General features: G+C 36.9%; 1 protein-coding gene across 6 annotated transcripts in view; it reads right to left on the reverse strand.

Annotated features, from left to right (window-relative positions):
- COBLL1 (cordon-bleu WH2 repeat protein like 1) overlaps nucleotides 1–21,288 on the reverse strand; it is a 79,191-nt gene that overhangs the window by 39,962 nt on the left and 17,941 nt on the right. The window contains exon 1 of one of the 6 annotated variants that reach the window (XM_051623033.1): nucleotides 2,290–2,440. The exons of the other annotated variants lie outside the window; for them this stretch is intronic. Within the exon in view, the coding sequence (XP_051478993.1) occupies nucleotides 2,290–2,303 (14 nt within the window). The 5' untranslated portion in view covers nucleotides 2,304–2,440. Of the gene's footprint in view, nucleotides 1–2,289; nucleotides 2,441–21,288 lie in introns of those variants that run through there. 6 annotated transcript variants of the gene reach the window in all.

Genomic DNA, 21,288 nt, shown 5'->3' on the forward strand with positions numbered 1-21,288 from the left:
TACTGCAATAAAGTTTCTAAAGCTTCTCTTGCCTTTGACCTCTCACTCCAAGCAGTTCTTATAATCCTTTCTCAATTATTAAAATAACGCTGTTCCACTGAAACCTTGCACATCATCTGCTAAGCCAAGTAACAGCTGAGCAAGAGTTCAGGCCTACAGCAAGTAAGTACATCAATTCGTTTTGTTTAGAATTCTACATCAATTTTGGCCAACAGGTATACAGAATATTTAAGCCCCTAGTATCTCCTACAAGCATTCCCAGCCCAATATTCATCCTCAACACTCCCAGAACAAATGTGTCTTCTACAGTTAGCAAAGATCATGAAAATCCCAACTTCCCTTCTGTTTATTCAGTTCCCTCTTTGAGGATTATGTTTTCACAGCATTACCACTCTACAACTTCAAGATCAAACACTACTTGCTAGGAAAAAGCTTGGAGAAAACTGCATCATTATTACCTGAAATTTATATAGATAAGTAACTCAAAAAAATCATTGCTAAATGTTTATGTGGATAAACTCTTAAAAAAAAAAAAAAGGGGGGGGAGGGGGGGGGCGGGGAGGAGTATTTAATAAAACATAAATATTCAGTAATCCACATTTTAAGTCAGTCTGCAAGTTGGAGCTCCCAAACTGGGACTTGGTAATAACATAATCAAACACATGAGAAGTGGAATACTTTACAATGGTGTCTCTCATCTATCAGCCAGTCTGAAAAACAAGTTTCAGCAACAGTATAATTATGGATTATATTTTGGTTTTGTTTCCTTTAATAAAATGCTGCTCAATTTTCATGTTTGTTGTTCTTAATCCGAATACTATCACGTTGATGTATCTATTCCACATGGAGTATTTTCATTTTAGCCTGAGAACAGGAACAGACCACTTTTCTTATTACATTAGCTACAAAGGTGGTGTAAAGCCACCCTGTATAACCTTGTGATGGAACAAAATTAAAATATTTAAGAAACAGGACCATTACTCTCCCCACCCCTACCAGCAAAAAGCCTATATTTGAGCATAGGATTTAGAAATCATTATGTAGAAACATTGCATATAAGTTGCATAAGTTAAAGTCAATGGTGCCATATTATATATACCTACAGGAGCGTATGTGCATAAATATTGCAAGCACATATCTTAACATTTTGCAGTTCTTGATGAGTCCACTTGCTAGTGCATCTTTAGAACAGTATTTACTTCATGCCACAACACAAGATTATCTGTTTTTCTCATTTCCAGTGAAAAATTTTACATCTTGGATTCACCCATTCCCATCCTGGCTTCTTCCAGCCCAAGTCTGAAGATGACAGAAAAAGAACCAACTGGAAGTCCTTTGCTTTACAATGCCCCATGAGTTCTCACAAAAAAAACACCCCACAAAACAAAAAAAACAAAAGAGTTAGCTTTTTCCAAAAACAGAAAAAGATATTTTTATCATCTGTAACACTATACCCTAACCACCTTATACTGCTGTTTTCTGCATCCTACCTCGTCCATACACACACTTCTAACAAGCTGCTTGAAAGATATTCTAGAATTTTTTCAGTCAGAAAGTTGTAGATCAAGAAGATAAAAGTTACACTACAGTTGTGTCAAAACACTCTGCACAGCTGTACTGTTCTTGTGATTCAGCAATTGATTTTAATACTAACTAGTATCAGCAAAGATCTACGTATTGTAATGTTTGGTAAGAACAAGGACTCACAAAATAGTCCTGCCAGAGAAAGTACAGTTGCTTCTGTACAACACATTTAATGTTATGGCACACTCATTGGCAACTTACTGTTCACTGCTTAGATTCTCTGATTAGGGCTTGGAATGAGAAGTCACTAAATTTACTTACCTTATGCTACCTTTGCAGTTGCATTGTCCCAGTTTTAGTTCTAATACTCTAAATTAGACTGCAAGCCATCAGTGAAACTTAATGGAGAATAATGACTGCAGAAGAGCATATTTTTAGGAGCACCTCCAGATAAAAGAAAACCTCAGAGATTAAGATTGTAAAATAAACCATTCAGAGACTAATATAATGTCTCAACTTGTCCTTCTATTTTTTTCAGTCTCTCTGTCAGTTCCAGATGTTCACTGCTGGTTTGCCCTAAAGTTGCTCCAAATCAGAATTAACATCATGACCCCCCCATAGCAGGAAATGAGCACTACACAGAAAAGGTATGTGAAATGGCCAAGATATTTTCTTGAATCTTTATGACTTGCTAAGCACATTAGGCTATAAAGGCAAACTTCCAGAACAGTCGAGCAGACTTTACTCCTCAAAAAGAGTCCCAACCTTGAGGTGAGCATGAAGATACTAAAGTGAAGCAACTGCTGAAAACTATCTTCGGTGGAGTCCAGGGTTTACAGCAGAAGTCCTTGCAATGGACCAAGATAAGTGGCTGCCAATTGAGATCATGTCTCCTTTCTTCAGGTAAAGTCAGTGTCTGCTGGTAGAGCCCATAATGTGTTTGGGTCTTGCACTGAGAGAATAAGACAAATTAACAGTTTAACAGGAAAAAAGGCTCAGAAACTGGGAAAACAAACTACAACAATCTACAAGGAGATCAAGAACCAGTCTTGAAGCAAACAACAGCACTGAGAAACTAAGCAAACCAACCAAAGGAATCAAAATGCTGAACGTGTGAAGGAAAAAACAGTAATTGCTTTTTCCTGGTCATTGTAGATCTGTTTTAAAGACTGAAGAGTCCAGAAACTTAACCTGAAAGAAGTAGTACAGAATGGCAGATGCCAAAAGCATCACAACCACTCCCAGCTTTGACTCACCTTTTTACAATACATGGAATAGGTATTTAATCATTAGACTCAGCATGAATCTCTTACCTTTGCTTAAGATCTAAGGCTGCATGTATACACCATCAAACTTCTTTGTTCCTCCCTTCTTACGTGTAACACCCCCTTAATTATTCTTACACCAGGAAATTAAATGCTGAAGGTAGCCTTGTGTGGCACATTCAACTCTTGCTTTCAATTCCAACACTGTTTGCCAAGAATTTAGAATAAAAGAAAAAAGTTCACAAACCTAATAAAATTGTGTCTTCCTCTGGACACTGATTACTTTGATTTCACATAACTGCACTTGGATCACAGAAAAGAGAATTCTCAGTAGCTTGTTGCTGCCTTCTCTACTGTTGTAACGCACTGTCCACATTAATCTTTTAATGAAAGTCTTAAACCAATACAGTTTCTTAAACAAAATCCTTAGGACCAGACAACTTCTGGCACATGAGAGAAAAGCTACTCCAAAACACTATAATTTGTTCTGCATATTAGAAGACCTACAGTTTGGGGTTTTTTTAAGTACCATATTGAGTAGTTTCTAAATTTGAAACATCTTCCCACCCTCAAACTCAATGTCTTAACTTCCTATTTAGATGGTGGCTGAAGTATTGTAAGAACAGACCCACCACACATGGAATGGTAAACAAAAAATACATCTAAGAACTATTCTCATTACATTCTTAATGGAGCTTCTTCACCATGTCTGGTCACCCTAGGATAAGCCTGAAAACATTTATCTGAAGACACAGTTTCTAATTTGCCATCATCTCTGCTTCTCCCTGAAGTTTTCAAAGTTTAGTAGGCCAACTGATTTTCCATACCAGTTCAACAGATGACAATTTAGATGGAATTTATTTCTCTACAGCTCCTGCAAATTACTGGGTTTGTCATTTTAGAGCTAATTGAATATATGACAAGGTAATGTTTAAGAATCATGCTCAAAGAAAAGTTTGCCACTGCTCATGAAAAGCACCTCTCTCTTTCATGGAACTTAAAAAAAATTATTTTTAGCTGGAATTTAGCTAGTTGAAATGTTACATTCTATTAATCTTGACTAAGTTATTACCAGGCACACAGGCTTCAACACAAACTTTGGGTTCCCAGAAGTGCTGCAGAAAAGTTACTTGTAACTTAGCTTTAACATACTGGAGTATTATAATATTTCTTCTTAATATTAAGCAGCATTAAGTATTTGCTGTACCAGCCACACAGCATCTACATAACATGTCTATCAGCCTTGATGCCAGGCTTTCCACTTCAGATCAGTATCACTGTTTGATACACAGTCTCTCTATTTCTACTATAAATGCACCAGATGGATGTGGTAAGATCAAGCTATGGACCAATGAAGAGTCAGGCACTGTCCATTCTTTGGTTATCTCTTCAAGCCAGGCTTATGATAAATATCGGACAAAATAAAGAAAAATATAATTTCCTGTTCCTGCTCCATAGAGAAATATGAACTTTCAGTTTCTAAACTCACCTGCTTAGTCATTTTGGGAAGATTCTGAAGTTATATTGTATTAATATTGTGTCCAGAAGGTGGCTCAATAAGTACCAAAATTCCTGAAGTTCATAAACGTGTTTTAAGTTTAGTTGCCAGGTAGAGGAACAAACATGAACAATGTTTGCAAATATTCTGTAATAACAGGGTATTTCACAGTGCACTTCTCTATACAGATTCCCAAGGCTGAAAGGAGACCAATATTGCAAATAATACTGGCATTTAAAAATATTACATAAGAATAAGATGGTACGATAATTGAGACACTGGGTAAATAGCACTTCCAACACCAAAACATATTCTGCAACTGATACAACTGACATGCCAGTAGTAATGCTACAGGTGATAAGATTACTAATAAACTCATAGTTGAAGATTATCCCTAGGGGTTTAACTCTATGAGGTTCCAGCAAACAAAAAAATGAACTGCAGATGTTCTCTTATTTATGCACATATTCAGATGAGTGCTATGAGGAAAGCAAAAAAAGATAACTGTGTTCCCACTCTATTTCCATAAATAAATTGAATTAAGAAAACAAGGCATCCCTGGAATCAAGTGTTTTCAAAACTCTTGCTACAGATATGTTTTTCCTATTCAATGGGATGTGTGGAATATCCCCCTAGCTAGTCTCATAGCTCTGAATTTTATTTTTTTTTTCAAAAATCTTATCCTAGAGAGAAATAAATCACAGGACGAGGATGGTAACTGGAACAGTAAGGTGAAAGCTTAATGGAATCTTTAGATGTCTGGTTCACACTAAAAGCAAGAAAGCAGCAAATGAATCCTCCAGTTCCCTCCAGAACACTTGGAACAGACACCCTTCTAAATGTTGGTCCCCATGGCAGTGGCAGTCTTGAAAACAGAAAAGTCTGTATTTGAGCTATAATTCATTCAATCTTTTCTCTTATTACCAGGAAAAAGTGGTGATTCAGAGACAATGTAAACAAAAATCTCTATGGTACGGGCATGTTTTTGATTGTGCCCCTCTTCATATTAAAAGGGGCACAAATTCCAGTATAAGCTTACGTAATATAATTAAGTACCAGCTTAAAACTTTTCTAGAAAAAACTATTAATTCATTGCTCTTCAAAGCCAAATCATAACTATTATTACAACCTTTTCAAGTTCCCTTAATACACATGAAGGACTACCCAACTCACTTAGTGTTGTCCTACACCATCCAGCAAAACATAGTTAACTCCCCTCTGGACATAAGAGCTGCCTTGCTGTTTGGAAGACAGCCAAGAGCTCAGAGTCTAAGCAGGCAGAGGATAAAAATACTTTAAACTATGAATTAGCATAAAGTTTATTATTATTACCGAGCAATTATAGAAATGTGTTCTGATACAAACATTCCTTTACAGCAACAGCACATTCTGTTGTGCTAGAAGTATTTACTTTTCTCCTAACCCCTCAATAAAGGGTGAAAAAAAAAAAAAAATAGCTCCAAAGACAGCACTTCTAAGGAGGATAAGAACTTGACTTCTGAATTAAACAGGGCTAACACAACATAAAATTACAAAAGTGGCATGTAAGCAGATAGTTATATCTACTTGCAATCTTTTCACAAAGTATCAAATGCAAAAAATAACCCAGATTTACTACCAGAAGAAAGGACAAAAAAATTAAATTACATTCAAAACTACTAAAGCTTCATACGACTCACTTTGCCTTTATTATATTTACAGCTATGAAAACAGCCTAACAGAAAGGAAGGAGAGCAGGGAAGAGAAAGCAGTCAATCTGTAACAGTAATTGAGTAATATATAACTGGCTGAATAAACAGGAAAAAAACAAACAAAGAGCAGCTTGAACTGAAAGGGGGAGCTTAACCTCTGATACACTAATAAACCTAACAAATGCTTAAAACTCAAGCAAACGTATGTTACATCCACCAGGAACAAACCCTCAAATACTTTTTTTCCCCAAGAACTGCTATAAAAGAATTCTCACACAGATGTTTTTCTCCCATGACCAGTAAGAAAAGTTCAATTAAGGGCTCTCAAATGAAGCAAAACCTGAATGTGCCCTTTGGTCCATTATTTCCTAGTCATGAAAGCAGGCATAACACCACTGCCTTTTCAAAGCCTGCAGATGAAACACCTAGCTCTGCTCAGGGCTTTTTCAGCAGCTATTCTGAACATCAACAGAGGTTAAGAACTGTCAATTTATCTGAGTTTTGCTGCTGCTTTTCCCTCCTGTTCAAAATCATGTCTTAAAAGCAGCACTGGAGGCAGGCACCAGATGGATTTAGACATTGGGAAAGGTAAGGAATAGCATCACCACTCGGTATGACAGCGGTCAGCAAAGAGGCTAATAAGGACCCTTTCCTTTTTCCTCACAAACACACATCCCCAAATACAGGTACACGGGTGCAGGCGTGTAATTGATAAAACAATGCAAGTCAGCAACTAAGAAGCCCTGCAGTAACAACAGGTAAGACAAATTTTACTCCCTCTTCCTTTTAGCTGCTATGCAAGGTTGGATTTAACTACAACTGTCCCATTTCCCGGCTGAAGGCTCAGATATCAAAGAATAATTGAGCCAAACACAATGATGCAACTTTGGAAAGTACTACAGCTCATTTGTGGTTTTAATGCAGGTGTTCAGAACAGAACGAGCTTTCTCCCTTGTAGAAAGCTCTTCAGCCTCCAGGAGCCTTCTCTTAGCAGTTACGTCCTTTAGCTACACAAGTTGGGTAAAACTTCAAAATGCTTTGTATATTTGCATAACCTAGAAATAGCAGGGTTTAGTAAACTAACAAGATATCAAGTATTGGAAGAGAACAGGAAGCAGGGAAAGTTTCCTGTCTGAGTACGAAGCTTAAAAAAATCCCTAAAACCATATACAGCGATGCTATGTGACACATGAAGAATGGACAGACGGCTCCTACCCAGACAACCACCTCAGCAAGCAAGGCATCCTAGTTCATTACAGGAAGGAAAAAGAAAAAAAAAAGTTAGGCACAGGCTAAGAAATTGTATTAAATAATGTGTTTTCTTTAATAGATTTCAAGAGAAGCATCTTGGCAGTTAATATCCTGAAAGCTAGGATGTAATAAGGAGGTTTCTCCCAAATTATGACCAAGGTAGCTTTAGTTCCCCAAGCAAGCACCAAGCATCTCAGGCTAACACTCCTTGCAAAACGAAGAAAAAACGCTTTGAGTACCTACCTGCCACCAAATTCTTCTGCTAATCTTTCACAGCTTTTTCCTCAACACTCACTCCCTATCTCCTTGAACACCAGTGCTGCTGTTGGAGCCCAAGCCTGATCTCCTATGAATGATGTTGAGGGGAGATAAATGGTATGAAGCACAGCCAGAAGTCCTTTACCAGCTCTCTCATAGCATGAGGCTGAGCAGCAGTTTTCTTGGCCACCTTTGCTGCTGCTGAGAGCGGAAGTCCCCTTCCCTTTGCCCTACTTTAAACTCCATCATTGGTTGGCAATTCAGGGTCTCAGATGAATACAATTATTTCCTCCCCGAAACTCATCCCCATCTACTACAATAGCTGTTGTTAGGCCCATTCCACGTACTAAGAATCCCGCAGGTACATTTTTTACTGGATTCTTGCAACAGACAAGGAAGGAAGATACTTCTTCAAAGAAAGCTGGTGGTGACAATGCACAATGGTAGTAACACCACAGCTGTTTTGTATGACATTACTTCCACTAGAAAGCCTCTGTGCTTTCTGAAAAAAGTTACAGGGCTTCAACATGAACTATAAAGTAGGAAAAAATCCTTTAGGAAAGCAAGAAGCATACTTCTTAATAACCTTTAGAACGATTTCAATCATCAGCAGCAATGTGCTCTGCAGAACGCAGAGAAACTTTCCTATACAATTATGCTGATGAGTAATTTACTCTAACTACTATGCTTCACTCCTGTATTCACCCCCTCATCCTCTTCAACTTTCCGCATCACAAGTTTACACCCAGTATTTTTCACTGCTGAGTTTTTAACTTATTAACATATGATTCAGTGCCAGAAGCATACTGACTTTTACAAGAAGTTAAACTGAACAAGATTTGTTAAATTCTTTCTTTGTTGCTGTAAGCAAAGTGCATCTTGGCATTGTGAAGTTATTTAGGTATTTAGTCTGTTTAGGTATTTCAGAATTGTTTTAATGTTTTCCACAATAAAGTCATACATAATATTCAAAGCATACACAGAATACACAGCAAGGACTCTGCTATTGAACACTAAGGGCATTGATTTTCACAAGTTGTAACAAACAATTGTTTTTTGGATCAAAATCAGATGAAAGACAATCAAAGACAGAAAAGTCACACTCTGCATGAAACAACGTGTCTCACTTAAAATAATCTCAATAGCCTCATTTGAACTTCTAGGCCCTCATCATGAAATTAAAATAAAATATGGAACAGCTTCTATATCCAGAAATGCACCACTGAAATTTCACCACTCCATCCACATTGATAAATTTACAGGTCCTTATACACCCTCACTTTTGAGCCAAAAATGGGATAGAAACAGGTTTTTGTACCTTGGACTGGAATAATTACATACTTGCTCTGAAGACAGGACAAAAGACCTTATTCTCTTTTTACAGGCCTGTGTTTGAGTTCTGGCAATTTATGTACTGCCCTACACCCAAATTATGCTTTCTCTCAAAGACCAATGACTTAAAAGCTAATGCAGATACATAATTATTGGTAAATACTTTTTCTCACAGCAGGTGTTAGGCCACATTCAAACAAGCAAGGAAATTCTGTCCAACATTTGCATCCTTAGTCTTGCAAAATATGTGTCACTTTACATCAAACACTCCCAAAATTCCCATTTTCACCAACCAGAACAGTTGTGTGGGTCAAAGTTTTAGCCATGTATAGCGAACAAAATTATTGTTAGTATGACATTCCCCAGTAAGGTAACTGAAGCCATTCTGCGGATCAGCTAAACAAAGAGATGGGAGAAGAACAGCTAAAATTAACTACTTTTCTGCTTACCTCCAAGATAACACAAGTTTTTCTTCTCCATTAATATCAGGTGAATTTCTTTCAATAGCATATGTAGGTGAAAGGGATGGTGTGTGTGCGCATGACAAGTTCACTGCTGTTCCTGGGGACATCAGTAAGCCTACCTATTTATAATCCCACCACCTGACCGAACAGCCTACAGAGTACATCTGGAGATTTGTACAGCCATTAATCCTGACATATCTACTCCAGCCAATTCAAAAGCAAGTATTAAGTAGCTTTATTATGTCTTCTGTGGCTTTATACCATAAAAAGCATCCAATCCTGTTCTCCAGGCCCTTTTTAATTTTGCAAAGTAAGTTTAACAGGAAGTTTCAAAATTAGGACTATTCCTTCCATTCATGCTTTTTAGCCTTTCCTATTTCTCTATCTATAAGACTAAACAGTTGAGGTGAGCAAATTTTAGTGATCATTGGAAAACTTAGGCAGCACAGGCAAATGCCTAAAGTAAAAGCAAACACACACAGCCATGTGAGATCTGCTTACAATTAAGTTTCCCCAGGGAATGGGAAGGAATGAGGTCAACAAACCCATTGGGGCACGTGCTACCATCAACAGCAACATCCTTTAAGTTCCTATCATTGGCAAACATTGCTTCTGTATCTGTATCAGGCCACATAAGTGTTTTGAAGTGTCTTGCATACCACTTCAGTGAGAGGACAACATCTGTGTGACTGCATGTGTGCTGAGCGAATAACATTACTGACAATTCTTCATCCAGTCTGTCTTACCTGAAAGTCCTATAACCAGCACCCAACCCCTACTGTGTCAGTCAAAATAAAAACCTAAGTCTGTTTTACCTAATGTGTGTAATGAGACAGATCAATTGCTGGTTGTGTTCCAAGTCAACTGCACTCTGCAACCAGACTTGGAGTTAACAATACAGAAGACAGAATCTCTGAAGCAAATCTAACTGCTTGAAAAGCTGGGGACAATGATAATGCAGACAAGAGCCAGATCTGAAGAACCAGACTGTCAGTAGTAAATGTTTCAGTGCAGACAAGGTATAAATCTTGTTTAAAAGACCAACACATTATCTATAGTTATTATGACCTACACAGCACAAAACATTTGGGAATTCCCCTCAGAGGCCTTCATTACTTACCTGGGCCTAATAGCTGTGGCTAGAAATATTCCATTAACATTAAGAATATTAAATTTCTGAGGTTTTTTAGTCCTGCTGGTGTCTTACAGTATTAAATTTTGCATACTGTTTATCTACTTAACAATTCCCTTCTTATGGCTTTCACATATAAAGCAGTAAATTTACCACTGTTGAAAAATCATGTAGTTTTCATTCAGTAAGTCACCAATAGAATTTAGTACTATTGACCATGATAAAAGCAGATGCCAGACATATCAGATAATCTGATCAAGAAGAAAGGAAAGGTTTTCCATTTCTTACATATATGTGCCTGGCTACTTTCACTGCATCTCAGAGAGGTTACTTTTACATTTTGCCCCACCAATATCACTGAGCTTAGGCTACCAGTATTTTTTTTTTTTTTGTAAGTTTCTAGAACACTTGTGACAGGTAAAATGTTGAGAATTCTAGGAGACTAAATGGGAAGAGAGCTTAGATGGAGTTTTAGGGGGAAAAAAAAAAAACAAAACAGAACATCTAAGGGAATGAAATTAAAACGTTTTGTTATAATTTCTTTAGGATTAGAATTTTAAAATACTTCACATTTTTCCATAAATCATCTACTTAAACTATTCATCTTGACATTGCTAAGTACTCCCTAAAAAGGAAGATTCAACTGACTAGTACTAGCAACAAAAGCGAATGCACAGGAATGGGTCATAAACATGGCTTTTTTTTTTTTTTCTTGTATGTATACTTTAAAAGAAGTAAACAATCTAATTTTGCTAAATACAACGACACTATAGTGCTTAGTACAAAACACTTTCTAAGGAGGTCCTGTATAGGTTACATTTTGGTACAGATGTTTCATGCACTTTAATCCACAGAATTGTTTCCAAGACCGAAAGAGTATGAAGGCTTGCATATACTAGTGAGGGCTGTGAACCAAAATTTTCCCAATATTCAGTTTTAGAGGTATTAAAATACCTTCTGAATCACTCTTCTGTCATTACCCAGAACAATGAGTATTTCTGCCATGCTGAAACAACTCCAAAAGCCCAATAGTCTGTTAGACCTCAATGGATGTTTATCAATCATCTGCATAAAGAAAAGCTGGTCAGAATTATCTGGTTTTTAAAAATCCCCAACAGAAAGTGAAGCTGGGAGCTCTTTCAACCTATTGTTTCTATTGGTATAAACGAAAGTTTTTGTTTTGTTGGGTTTTTTTTAACTATCTGATTCTTCATCTAACCCTGAAATAATAATGATTATTTTTTTAAAATAATACCCACAAGAAACTCAAGTCTGAAAGCACTAAGAATAGCAGGAAACCTGGATTACTAGGCTAAGAATAGGCATTCTTCCAGATTAAATTCCTTCTTTATTAAACACTGTTTCTTCAGTTGCTTTGTACCTACTGAAGTGGCATTTCATCTGTGATGGATCAACACAGCCAAGTCTCCAGGGGAAGGCAAATAGTTTTGTTCTATTAAAAAGAACTGGAGAAGAGAGCACAGACAAGATGCTTCCAAATGGTTTGGAAGCAGACCAAGAACTTGTTTTTCTTATACAAGTCACACATCAACAAAGTTGGTAATAGATTGTAAAACAACTCAACATTAAGGGGGACTTAATTATTTTTCCAGTATTAACATTTGGTTTAAGGATCATTAGACAATTGTGTTGCATGTTCTCTTTTCACTTACTTGGAACAGTAAGAATACAACAAATTGGTATACGTACAAATGGCAAACATAAGAATACGACAGCAGGGAGACCACATCATTATGTACATTATGTACATTATCACACCGTAGGCCATCCCTGGGAATCCTCATTGAACCTCCTCCAGTTCTACTATACCCTTTGGAGATGACAGAGACCAGAACCGTGAACTGTATTGGTATTATAGATTTATACAGTGGCATAATCATGTTCTCTTTTTTCTTCTCTACTCATTTACTAATACACATAGTAAACTGATTTGCATTAAATTTATTATAAAGTTAATTTAATCTCATTTTATTATCCATTTATTTTTATTAGATTCTCCCACTATCTCCTCATTAATATGAATAATGACTTTTGACTGCCACCAAACTCCCACCTAACTATGCAGCCATTTTTCTAGATTAACATGTTAAACTACGAGCTCAGCACAGCAGCCTGTGGAATTCTAAAGTGGCCTCCCTTTACCTTCATAGTAGACAATTTCCCATTTTTTAGCAAATTATTTAGCCATGCAAGGTCTAACATCTAACGTCATGTTTCTTTAGTTTTCCTAAAAGGCTAGAGACTAGCAGAAGTCTTTTGAAAGACCAAAAAGATTGCATCATCTGGCTTTTCCTCATCTGCATGGTCAGCCCAGAACTCAGATTATTTTTGTATTTTTACAGCATTGAGACATTTACATTGTAGATACAACAGCTACATCGAAGAGTTCCTCATTTTATTTTACCTACGCTTGTTGCACTGCAGTCTGCAGAGAAACAGATTTTGTTACCATGTTCAACCACCAAAATTATAGTTGGTCTTGAATATTAAGGTAGTACTTAAGAGCCCTCACCAAAGCTGTGCCAGTTGTTGTGCAAATTCAAGACAAAAAGTGTGCCTAGTCAAAAAACCTGGGGACAAAAGGACAGGCCCATATTTTGGGCTGCCTATCCAAGGCGTGAGTCCCCTTAAACTGCTGCATGACACTTCCACCTCTCTATCTCAATTACAATCTTTTATCCTCATTTTTGCATCATAGATCACTCCTCTCTCTACTCAGCACAAAAGGCAATACGCAAACATTAACACATTTATGACCTTACTGAGTTGTATTTCCCCTCAGCTGCTAAGGATCTGCCTCACTATCCCACAGTTGTTTTAGTATTTTCTTCTGTGCCAATTCTCGTTCCAAAAGCAATTTTTTAACTTTTCCCATGGCACCACCACCTTCTTGCTTAATGCTCTACCTGCATTACATCTATAAACTTCTGACAATTAAGAACCCATAATACTTCTTGGCAAGTGTGTGGTAATACCTTACAACTTCCCTTCTTTTTAAGCTCAAAGGGAACCACAAATCAAGGGACTTGGGGAAGTCTGTACAGATGAAGCCCTACAGAGAAACAAGGAAATACTGGAAAAAAAGAACCCATAAAAAAAAGAGCATACAGCGGCTGGAGTAAAAGGAGCAGCAAAAACTCCAGTCTGATGAGAGCAAAATGCTTCAATTCATGTTTACTATTCAGAGAAAGAGAGAATACTATTAATTGTTATTGAGAAATTATTTACTTAAAACCAAAAAACTGTAAATTGCAAGACAACCTCAAGCTTCTGACTTTTGATAATAAAAATATATTTAAGAGAATATGACACTGAAATTAAGGGGTCACTAATTGCCCAGAAATTACCATTTCAGAAAGTCAGCACCTCTTCTTCCCAAAAATATTTAAGTAATTATACAGAAATTGTAAGCTAAACAAAATACATTATTTAAGAGATAACTGACAGTAATGCTAGTGCCATGGCACTAGCTGATGTCACAAATAAAATATAGGAAATAAGACACAATTAGGGTTGTAAATTAGGGGGAACTTTTTTCTAATATTTTTCATGTCAACTTAACATGGCTAGGCAACAGATGGTATATTATGTTTTTCCTACTTTGACACAATTTAAAAACAAGCTACAGATGGCTATAACGAAATCCTCATTAGCACGCTTACATTTTCACAGTTCAGTATAGCAATAATGGAACTTTCAGGTCTGGAATTTCCTGTTGGTTAATTAGTGGTTAGGTTAATAGCCCAAGGAAGTGCACAACCTAAAAAGTTTACTTAGTTTTTAATCATATAATTACTATATTCATATTTCTGGGAAAGCTCTCAAGACAGATATAATGTCACAGAAAAGCCACCTTTATAACCCTTCCTCTTTTTGTGAAACAACTGTATCATTTTATGCAGCAGAGTACTAGGCAGAAAAGTCATGAGCATGCCTAATTCAGCTGCCTCTGGGAAGTTTCAGATTGTTTTTGTTTTAGAGATAGCAATTTACATTCACACAATTCTTTAAATACACATTACAATAAAAACTCTACAGAAAAGCTAGGATCAACAACTCTTGGTCTATTGCTACAATGTTACCATAAGATCACTGACTAAAGCTTAAATACTTCCTTTTTTAAATCTGTTTATAATCCTTCACAAAAGCTTGAAATACAACACACCCTTCAAAGCACACCAAGATACCACTAAAGCTGGAAATATAGATATCACTACATCTAGAAAGAGGAAAAAAAAGAATCGCCACAAATCTTGTACATTTCCATAAATGAAGCTACTGCTTTCAAACAAACAGGCATAACTGTAATTTAAACAATATGATTAAAATAGTGGTGAAGGATGAGGTACTCACAATTACTGCGCCTTCATTACTGTGCTGCTTATGGTACGAGAGTGAAGTTGCAGTGAACAGCCATGCCCACGCCCCAGCCATGCCTGTGCTGGGTGGGGGTGGTACAGGCCTAGCCCCAGATAATCAGTATCTGTGCCAGGGCTATGGCACAACAACACTGGTAGCTTGCCAGAACCAGGTCCCAAAATATGATTGAATGTGGGTGTTGGGTTTTGTCTCTTTTTGACTGCCATCAGCAACAATCTACACAGAGAAAATCACAGCACCCTTGTACAGTCATACACTGAGTTACCAGGCAAAGACCAATGGAAACAAGAGTACCACTTTAAGTGCTAGAGGTTCAAAAGATGATAGCTACTGCCAAGCCACCACGAAAGGACCATAATGTGGAAAACTTTACTTGTGACTGAAGTTGCATAGTTAAAAAGTATCCAACTATTTTTAAAAGTTGCAATGCTAAAAATATTTTTAATAATTTTATAATATTTATTTTATTATAAATTTAATAATTTTAAGCCCCTCCAACTCATTTATGTCAGAGAACCACAGGGAAAGGGAATTAGGATTTTCTAAAAAAACACATTATTATCTAACAAACATATTATTATTAATTATGACTATTCTGCAAGATTCTTGAGCCCTCCCACTTCTTCAAAATTTATTTTGACAACATTAAGAACAGAAACAGTATTGTCCTCCTTAACCAAAGGAAGCAGGAGCCACGTACAAGAAAGACTTCTGGGAACACTAAATGTCACTATAAAGAAATAAATAAATAAACAAAAACCCCCACACCAGTGTTTTTGAAGATCATAGAATTAAAGCTCCAAACAGAATTACTGTGCTTCCTTAAATCACTCCCACGGGCATTGAAACTTTATCAAAAAACGACAAACAAAATAAAACTCCCACAGTGATTTTCTTCTGGAAAATCCCATGCTTTCATTCAGAAACTTTCAGATTCAGTTTCACATAAGAGTTTTTATAATCATACCCATTCTTTGACAGAATAGTTTGTACTTTGATGGATGTTTTTATAGCACTGTTGCTGTAAAGAATTTAGATGTAGCTTTAATAAGAGGTTGAACAATTTCTTGTTCTGAACATTTACTCGTATCATACAATGCTGTTTTTAAAAACCTGTACGTCTGGTCAAGTTTAATAACACTCATTCTTCTCTTCCCAAAACAAAAAGTTGAAAGTAATCATAATGTTTCACTGTTGAACAGTTTGTGAAGCAAGGACACCTTGTGTTTGCTTCATCCACCACTCACCCACTCAGTTATTCAGTTTCTTCAAAACTGAGTATCTAGTGCTGTTGCCTTAATCTTTTGAGTTCCTGTACTTATCAGATAATAAATTAGAAACAAAAAAGGGGAAAAAAAGCAAACGTTATACTACTGTTAGAAAGTCTGTCATGAAACTTGCAGGTGCTTCCTCAAAGTGAAGTAAACATGACACAATGGAAAAATTCTACAGTTAATTGCACTGGGATCAATACTAAAATCTGTAACAAAAAGTCCTTCCCTTTTCCATGGTGAGTGACATCAAATAATTCAGATCACAGTTTGTTTCACAGGAGCTGAAACTAATTTACAGGAGGGCCTTCATTCCAAAGGGTTAAGAAACCTGGGGAGCAAAAGCCCACAGCTGCAAAGATGGCATGTGGGAAGGAACATGCCTCAGGTTCCCTACCCCAAGAATGAGGAAGAAAAATATGTTCTTTCTTATTTAATATGTGCACAGATAAGCACGTATCTTTGGAATCAGTATCACGGGCAACTAAACTGGGAGTGTACCAGACCAACTTCTGGAAGGGGCAGCTGGTCATGCTTGGGGATTCTCTCTAGCATTCAAAAGAAGAAAGCTCAAACCAACAAAGCTGAAAAGCATCATCTATGCCTTCCAAAATACAGCCTTTATTCTAGATACAGCAGGGATGGTATGGACTATTACAATTAGAATTATTAAAAAAAAAAAAAGAGTTTTAAATTTGGTTTGGAGCCATAACTCCAGACTTTTTAGAAAATCTATAGTATTAACTTAGAAAAATGTTCCTGCCATAAGCTATCACATGGAGGTGGGGGGGAGGGGGGGGGGGGGGGGGGGGGTGAGAATAAAGTATTTTATATTGGCAAAAATTAAGAGTTTCATCTTACATCATTCCAATATTTTGCTGGAACACCCACTGAAACGTAGAAAGCCTCCTTGCATTACCTCAACAGTAGCTCATAGGCTCCTTGGAAATGCTACTAGATAAACCTGATATTCTAGAAACTAGGAACACCACCCTGTATTGCATGGATGTACAGCTCATCACTCAGTGCTCCGCCACAGGTGCAGACCGTCTCCTCTGTGCAACAGTAAAAAGACAAATGCTTAATGAAATTTTGTATGTTACAAGTATTCAAACACTTCTTTTTATATGGAGTACCAGTACAGAAATCCAATCAAATGAAAAAGCTTACAAAGAACAACATTGATGAAAGCAGGAGAGAAGGAAAGCAAACAGTACAGTCAGACAAAGCCACTAACAGGCCTCTTACATCATGGTAAGTTCACAAATATTTCTAGATGCCTTGTCTTGATGTGCTGCTGAAAAGTATCAACTACTTCCATAACAAATGCTGTGTCTACCCAGACAATCTGATTTTAAAATAAAATCATCTTCCTAGAAAACTGACTACCTGGAAATAAACCATATGCACACACAACGTTGCTGGAACAGATGTGATCAATTAACAAGCTCCTTCATGTTATTGCTGTGAATTGACACATTTTTTGCTTTCAAGCTCAAATGCTTTCATTTTCAATGATCAAACCAGCCATCATTCAATTATTTCATGTGGCAGGTTAATGAAATCCTTTTCTGGTTCTCTATGAGCAGGTTTCAACAGGGACAAATAACGCTGCCTCACAGAGGCTGGGCAAGGAAATGTGCTGAGCTACCCTGGTTAGATCAGGCCTGCAGCCAGGAACACAGACATTTTAGAATTTCACAAGTAATCTTCCCGCTGGGGATGAGGGAACAAAAACTGCTTAGTTTAAGACAAGCCATGTAAAAAGAAGCCACAGGGTGGCACTGCAGGTAGGCTGTATTTTGAATCTACCTGGCTTCTTACTCTTTTCCAGGCAAATCAGAGTATAGCTACTCCTGTCTGGATAAAACAGGAGGCTGCCTCATTAGTTTTCCATCAAACACTGTATTGTCCAGCAACAAATTTCCCTACAATATAAATCACATCTTAAAAGAGGTACTCTACTGCACATGTATCATGGTCTTTTATAAATCCATTAAATGGTATTTAAGGCTGTAAGACAAGAATGCTATTGCAGATACTCTAAGAATTTATATTTATTTGGAGTTTGTCGATCCATTTTTAATAATAAAAGAAAAACCTTAATAAAGCACGTGCATTTTCATACAAACATTTTCTCTGTACCGTGACTTTTTATCAATGCCAAGATGGGAAAATCTCTAAACAGGTCTCTCTGAAAGGAACACCAGTATCAACTTCTGAGAAAGTGAATGACAAGTCTGTGAAAAAAGTCCTAATAATGCATTCAACACCATCGCATCCTTTTAAAACATTTTTCCTTTATATTTTCATCCAAAATAGAACACTTAGCACTGCAATATTTCAAAGCTAGACTTAGGAGTCTATTTAATCTGCTTTGCCGGCTTCTCACACAAAGCTCAAATCCCTGGCAAATCAGTTAAAAGCCAAAATATGTGCAAGAAAAGCTATTCCTGTTCATTTAGTGAAGAAACTGATTTTCAAAAGAAATCTGGAGGTCATCCAGGATTGCAACAGTTACTTTCCACTCTATGAAATGAAAGGCTTCTTTAAGTTACAAACCTGGTATTTCAGTAGATTCTAAACTAATAGATGGCTATGCATGACGGTTTTAGTCACCCAAAGTCCTGGATAATTTTAAGTTTTCAGTTTGAAAGTATGAAAGTCTTTCTTGTCAGAGAAGTGTTCACAGTTAATTTGCACATATTGGGGTTAGAATAATGCCTCAGGAAGACACCAGGGACCCTAAGCAATTAAACTGCAAATTTTGCTCATCATACTAGCAATAATCAAATTGCTAATCATAATTCAAAATTAGCCAATGCACTGAGCTTCAATAGTTGGTCATTAGGAACTGGAACAGCACTTGGTCTATGATACAGCATCACAGAACTTTTCAATTCTAGTTAGGAGTTTGCACACATACACACACCCCTCAGAAAAAAAAATAATAAAATCAAGTACTAAAATTTTATCCTGTCTCACCCACTGTAGAACAAAACAAACAAACAAAAAACTAAACAAACAAAAAAACCAAACCAAACAAACAAACAAAAAAACCAACCACCAAACCAAACAAAAAATCTATGTTGCCACATCTCAGGTATCTGAGAACTTCATACCTATTTATTTATACAGAAGACTAAGAAGTTCCCTTAATTTTTCAAATATCCTACAATGAAGTATTTGTTCAAGAACGTAAATAACAGCTTTTATCACTGTAATGCAAGGCATTTATGTCCAATTTTTAACACCTGCAGTATCACACAATTTTAGGCTTTTACTCAGAAGTGAAATTAATATGTAGCCCAAATTTCTATACAACCCACAGGAACTGAGATACAAGAAAACAAATTTTTAAAAAACAGAACAACCCCCACACACAGCTATCTCTAGACAGGCACTGTGAGACAGATTCTTACATTCCCATGCAAAGTTAACAGTACAAGGAGCATGGCCACATGTTCCCTTGAGGCCATGCACAACTGAACTATTGGACAAAGAACAATTTCTGGTCCCCCTCACTTGTCCATACACGTAGACCATGGGAACTCATCTTCTCTAGGTCACTTGGCTACACAACTGTCCGTCATTTTTAGAATATAAATGGCTTCCTTTAAATGAACAGCCAATTACTGCAAGATAAAAAAAAAATATCCAGAAAATAAAAATATCTGTATTGCTAGTATGGTATGCTTGGCAGCATGAGCTAAAAGGTCCTATTTCACTGAACAGTACAGGCATACTTTACAGGTACAAATTCTGCTAAATTAAAAACTTAACTGTTTAGACATGAACACATCACTCCCGTGAGTCCAAAAAAAAAGTTGGAGAAGCCTCATCACACTATGACATTCTTGTGTCTGTCTCTTGCTGACATGACTAACACATTAACTTTCTGTATTTTCTAAGGGAAATACATTTATTTATCATCTAGTTAAAATAGAGATTAATAACAGCTATCAAGGTTTTCTTGTGGATCAAAAAGGTATTTCCATTCCTGGACTTCTACTCAGTTTGAAAATGTAGCCTGCATACATGGAGACAATTTCAGTAGAACTAAAGAGTGAATGTGTATGAAAAATTGATGTAATCAAGTAACTGCACCTACCATAATACATAAGTGGTTTTATGTTAAAGTACAGGGACAGCCACAAATTAAGTTTGTTAGACACAGTTAGCCTAGCATTGACTCAGTCATACAGATAGGGATTAGAAAAACAGGCTATGGCTTTACTTGTCTCTTCAGGTACGTACAGAGGACCAAGTAAGCTGAGACTTATGGCTAGGAGATACCAGAATTCACACGTCAAATTAGGGCTTACAGTAGGTACAGAGGAAACAGCCTTATTCTTCATGCCTTCACCCTTCTCCTCCTCTTAATAACATCCACCAAACTTTCACCATCTTCTACACCTAAGGACCAGTCACTGACTATACAGCCTCAATGGATCCCACTGCAAAGCACAGTATGAAGTACTAGACCACACCTTCTAACTACTCACTAACAGCCCTGCTGAATTTGTTTTCTAAACAAAGAAGAAAATTAACAAGGCTAAAAAACGGTTGTCTATAAAATACCTTCTTCACAACCAATACTAAGTAATGCAACTAAGTGACTGCTGAAGGAAAAGACAGAATCATAGAATAATTTAGCTTGGAAAAGACTCTTAAGATCATTGAGTTCAACCATAAACCTTACACTGCCAAATCCTCACCTTATTCATTGGAGGGGTGAAACCACCTCTTCAGGTTGTTCACTCCTGTACATACTCTTTTAGGTTTTTTTTAAAAAATAACTTGCTCACAGTGGGCAAACTCGCAACATCCCACTGGGTAACACTGGCTAGAAGTCCCAGCCTTCCATGCTTCTTGTGAGAGGAACAGGAAGTGAACAAGAACACAAACAGACACAAGGAAGAACAATCCATCCTTCTTGAGCTTATGTGAAACTCCACACTGTGGTCAGTGACAGCTGCCACTAGATTCCCGAAGAAGAAAATTTATATTGTGCATAGTGGCTTGTGTACTCGGAATACAAGACATTTAGCTTTCTTTAGAAGCTGTGTTTAAGAAAGTGTGCAATCAGAATTAGTTTAATGTTTGGCAGATTATTTCTACTGTTGGTAACTACCAAGAGTGACAACATATACAACACTGCTATCTGAAAACACAGAACTTGTAAGATTAAGTTCTAGAAA

This window comes from Apus apus, chromosome 6, assembly GCF_020740795.1.
Source record: "Apus apus isolate bApuApu2 chromosome 6, bApuApu2.pri.cur, whole genome shotgun sequence".
NCBI lineage: Eukaryota > Metazoa > Chordata > Aves > Apodiformes > Apodidae > Apus > Apus apus.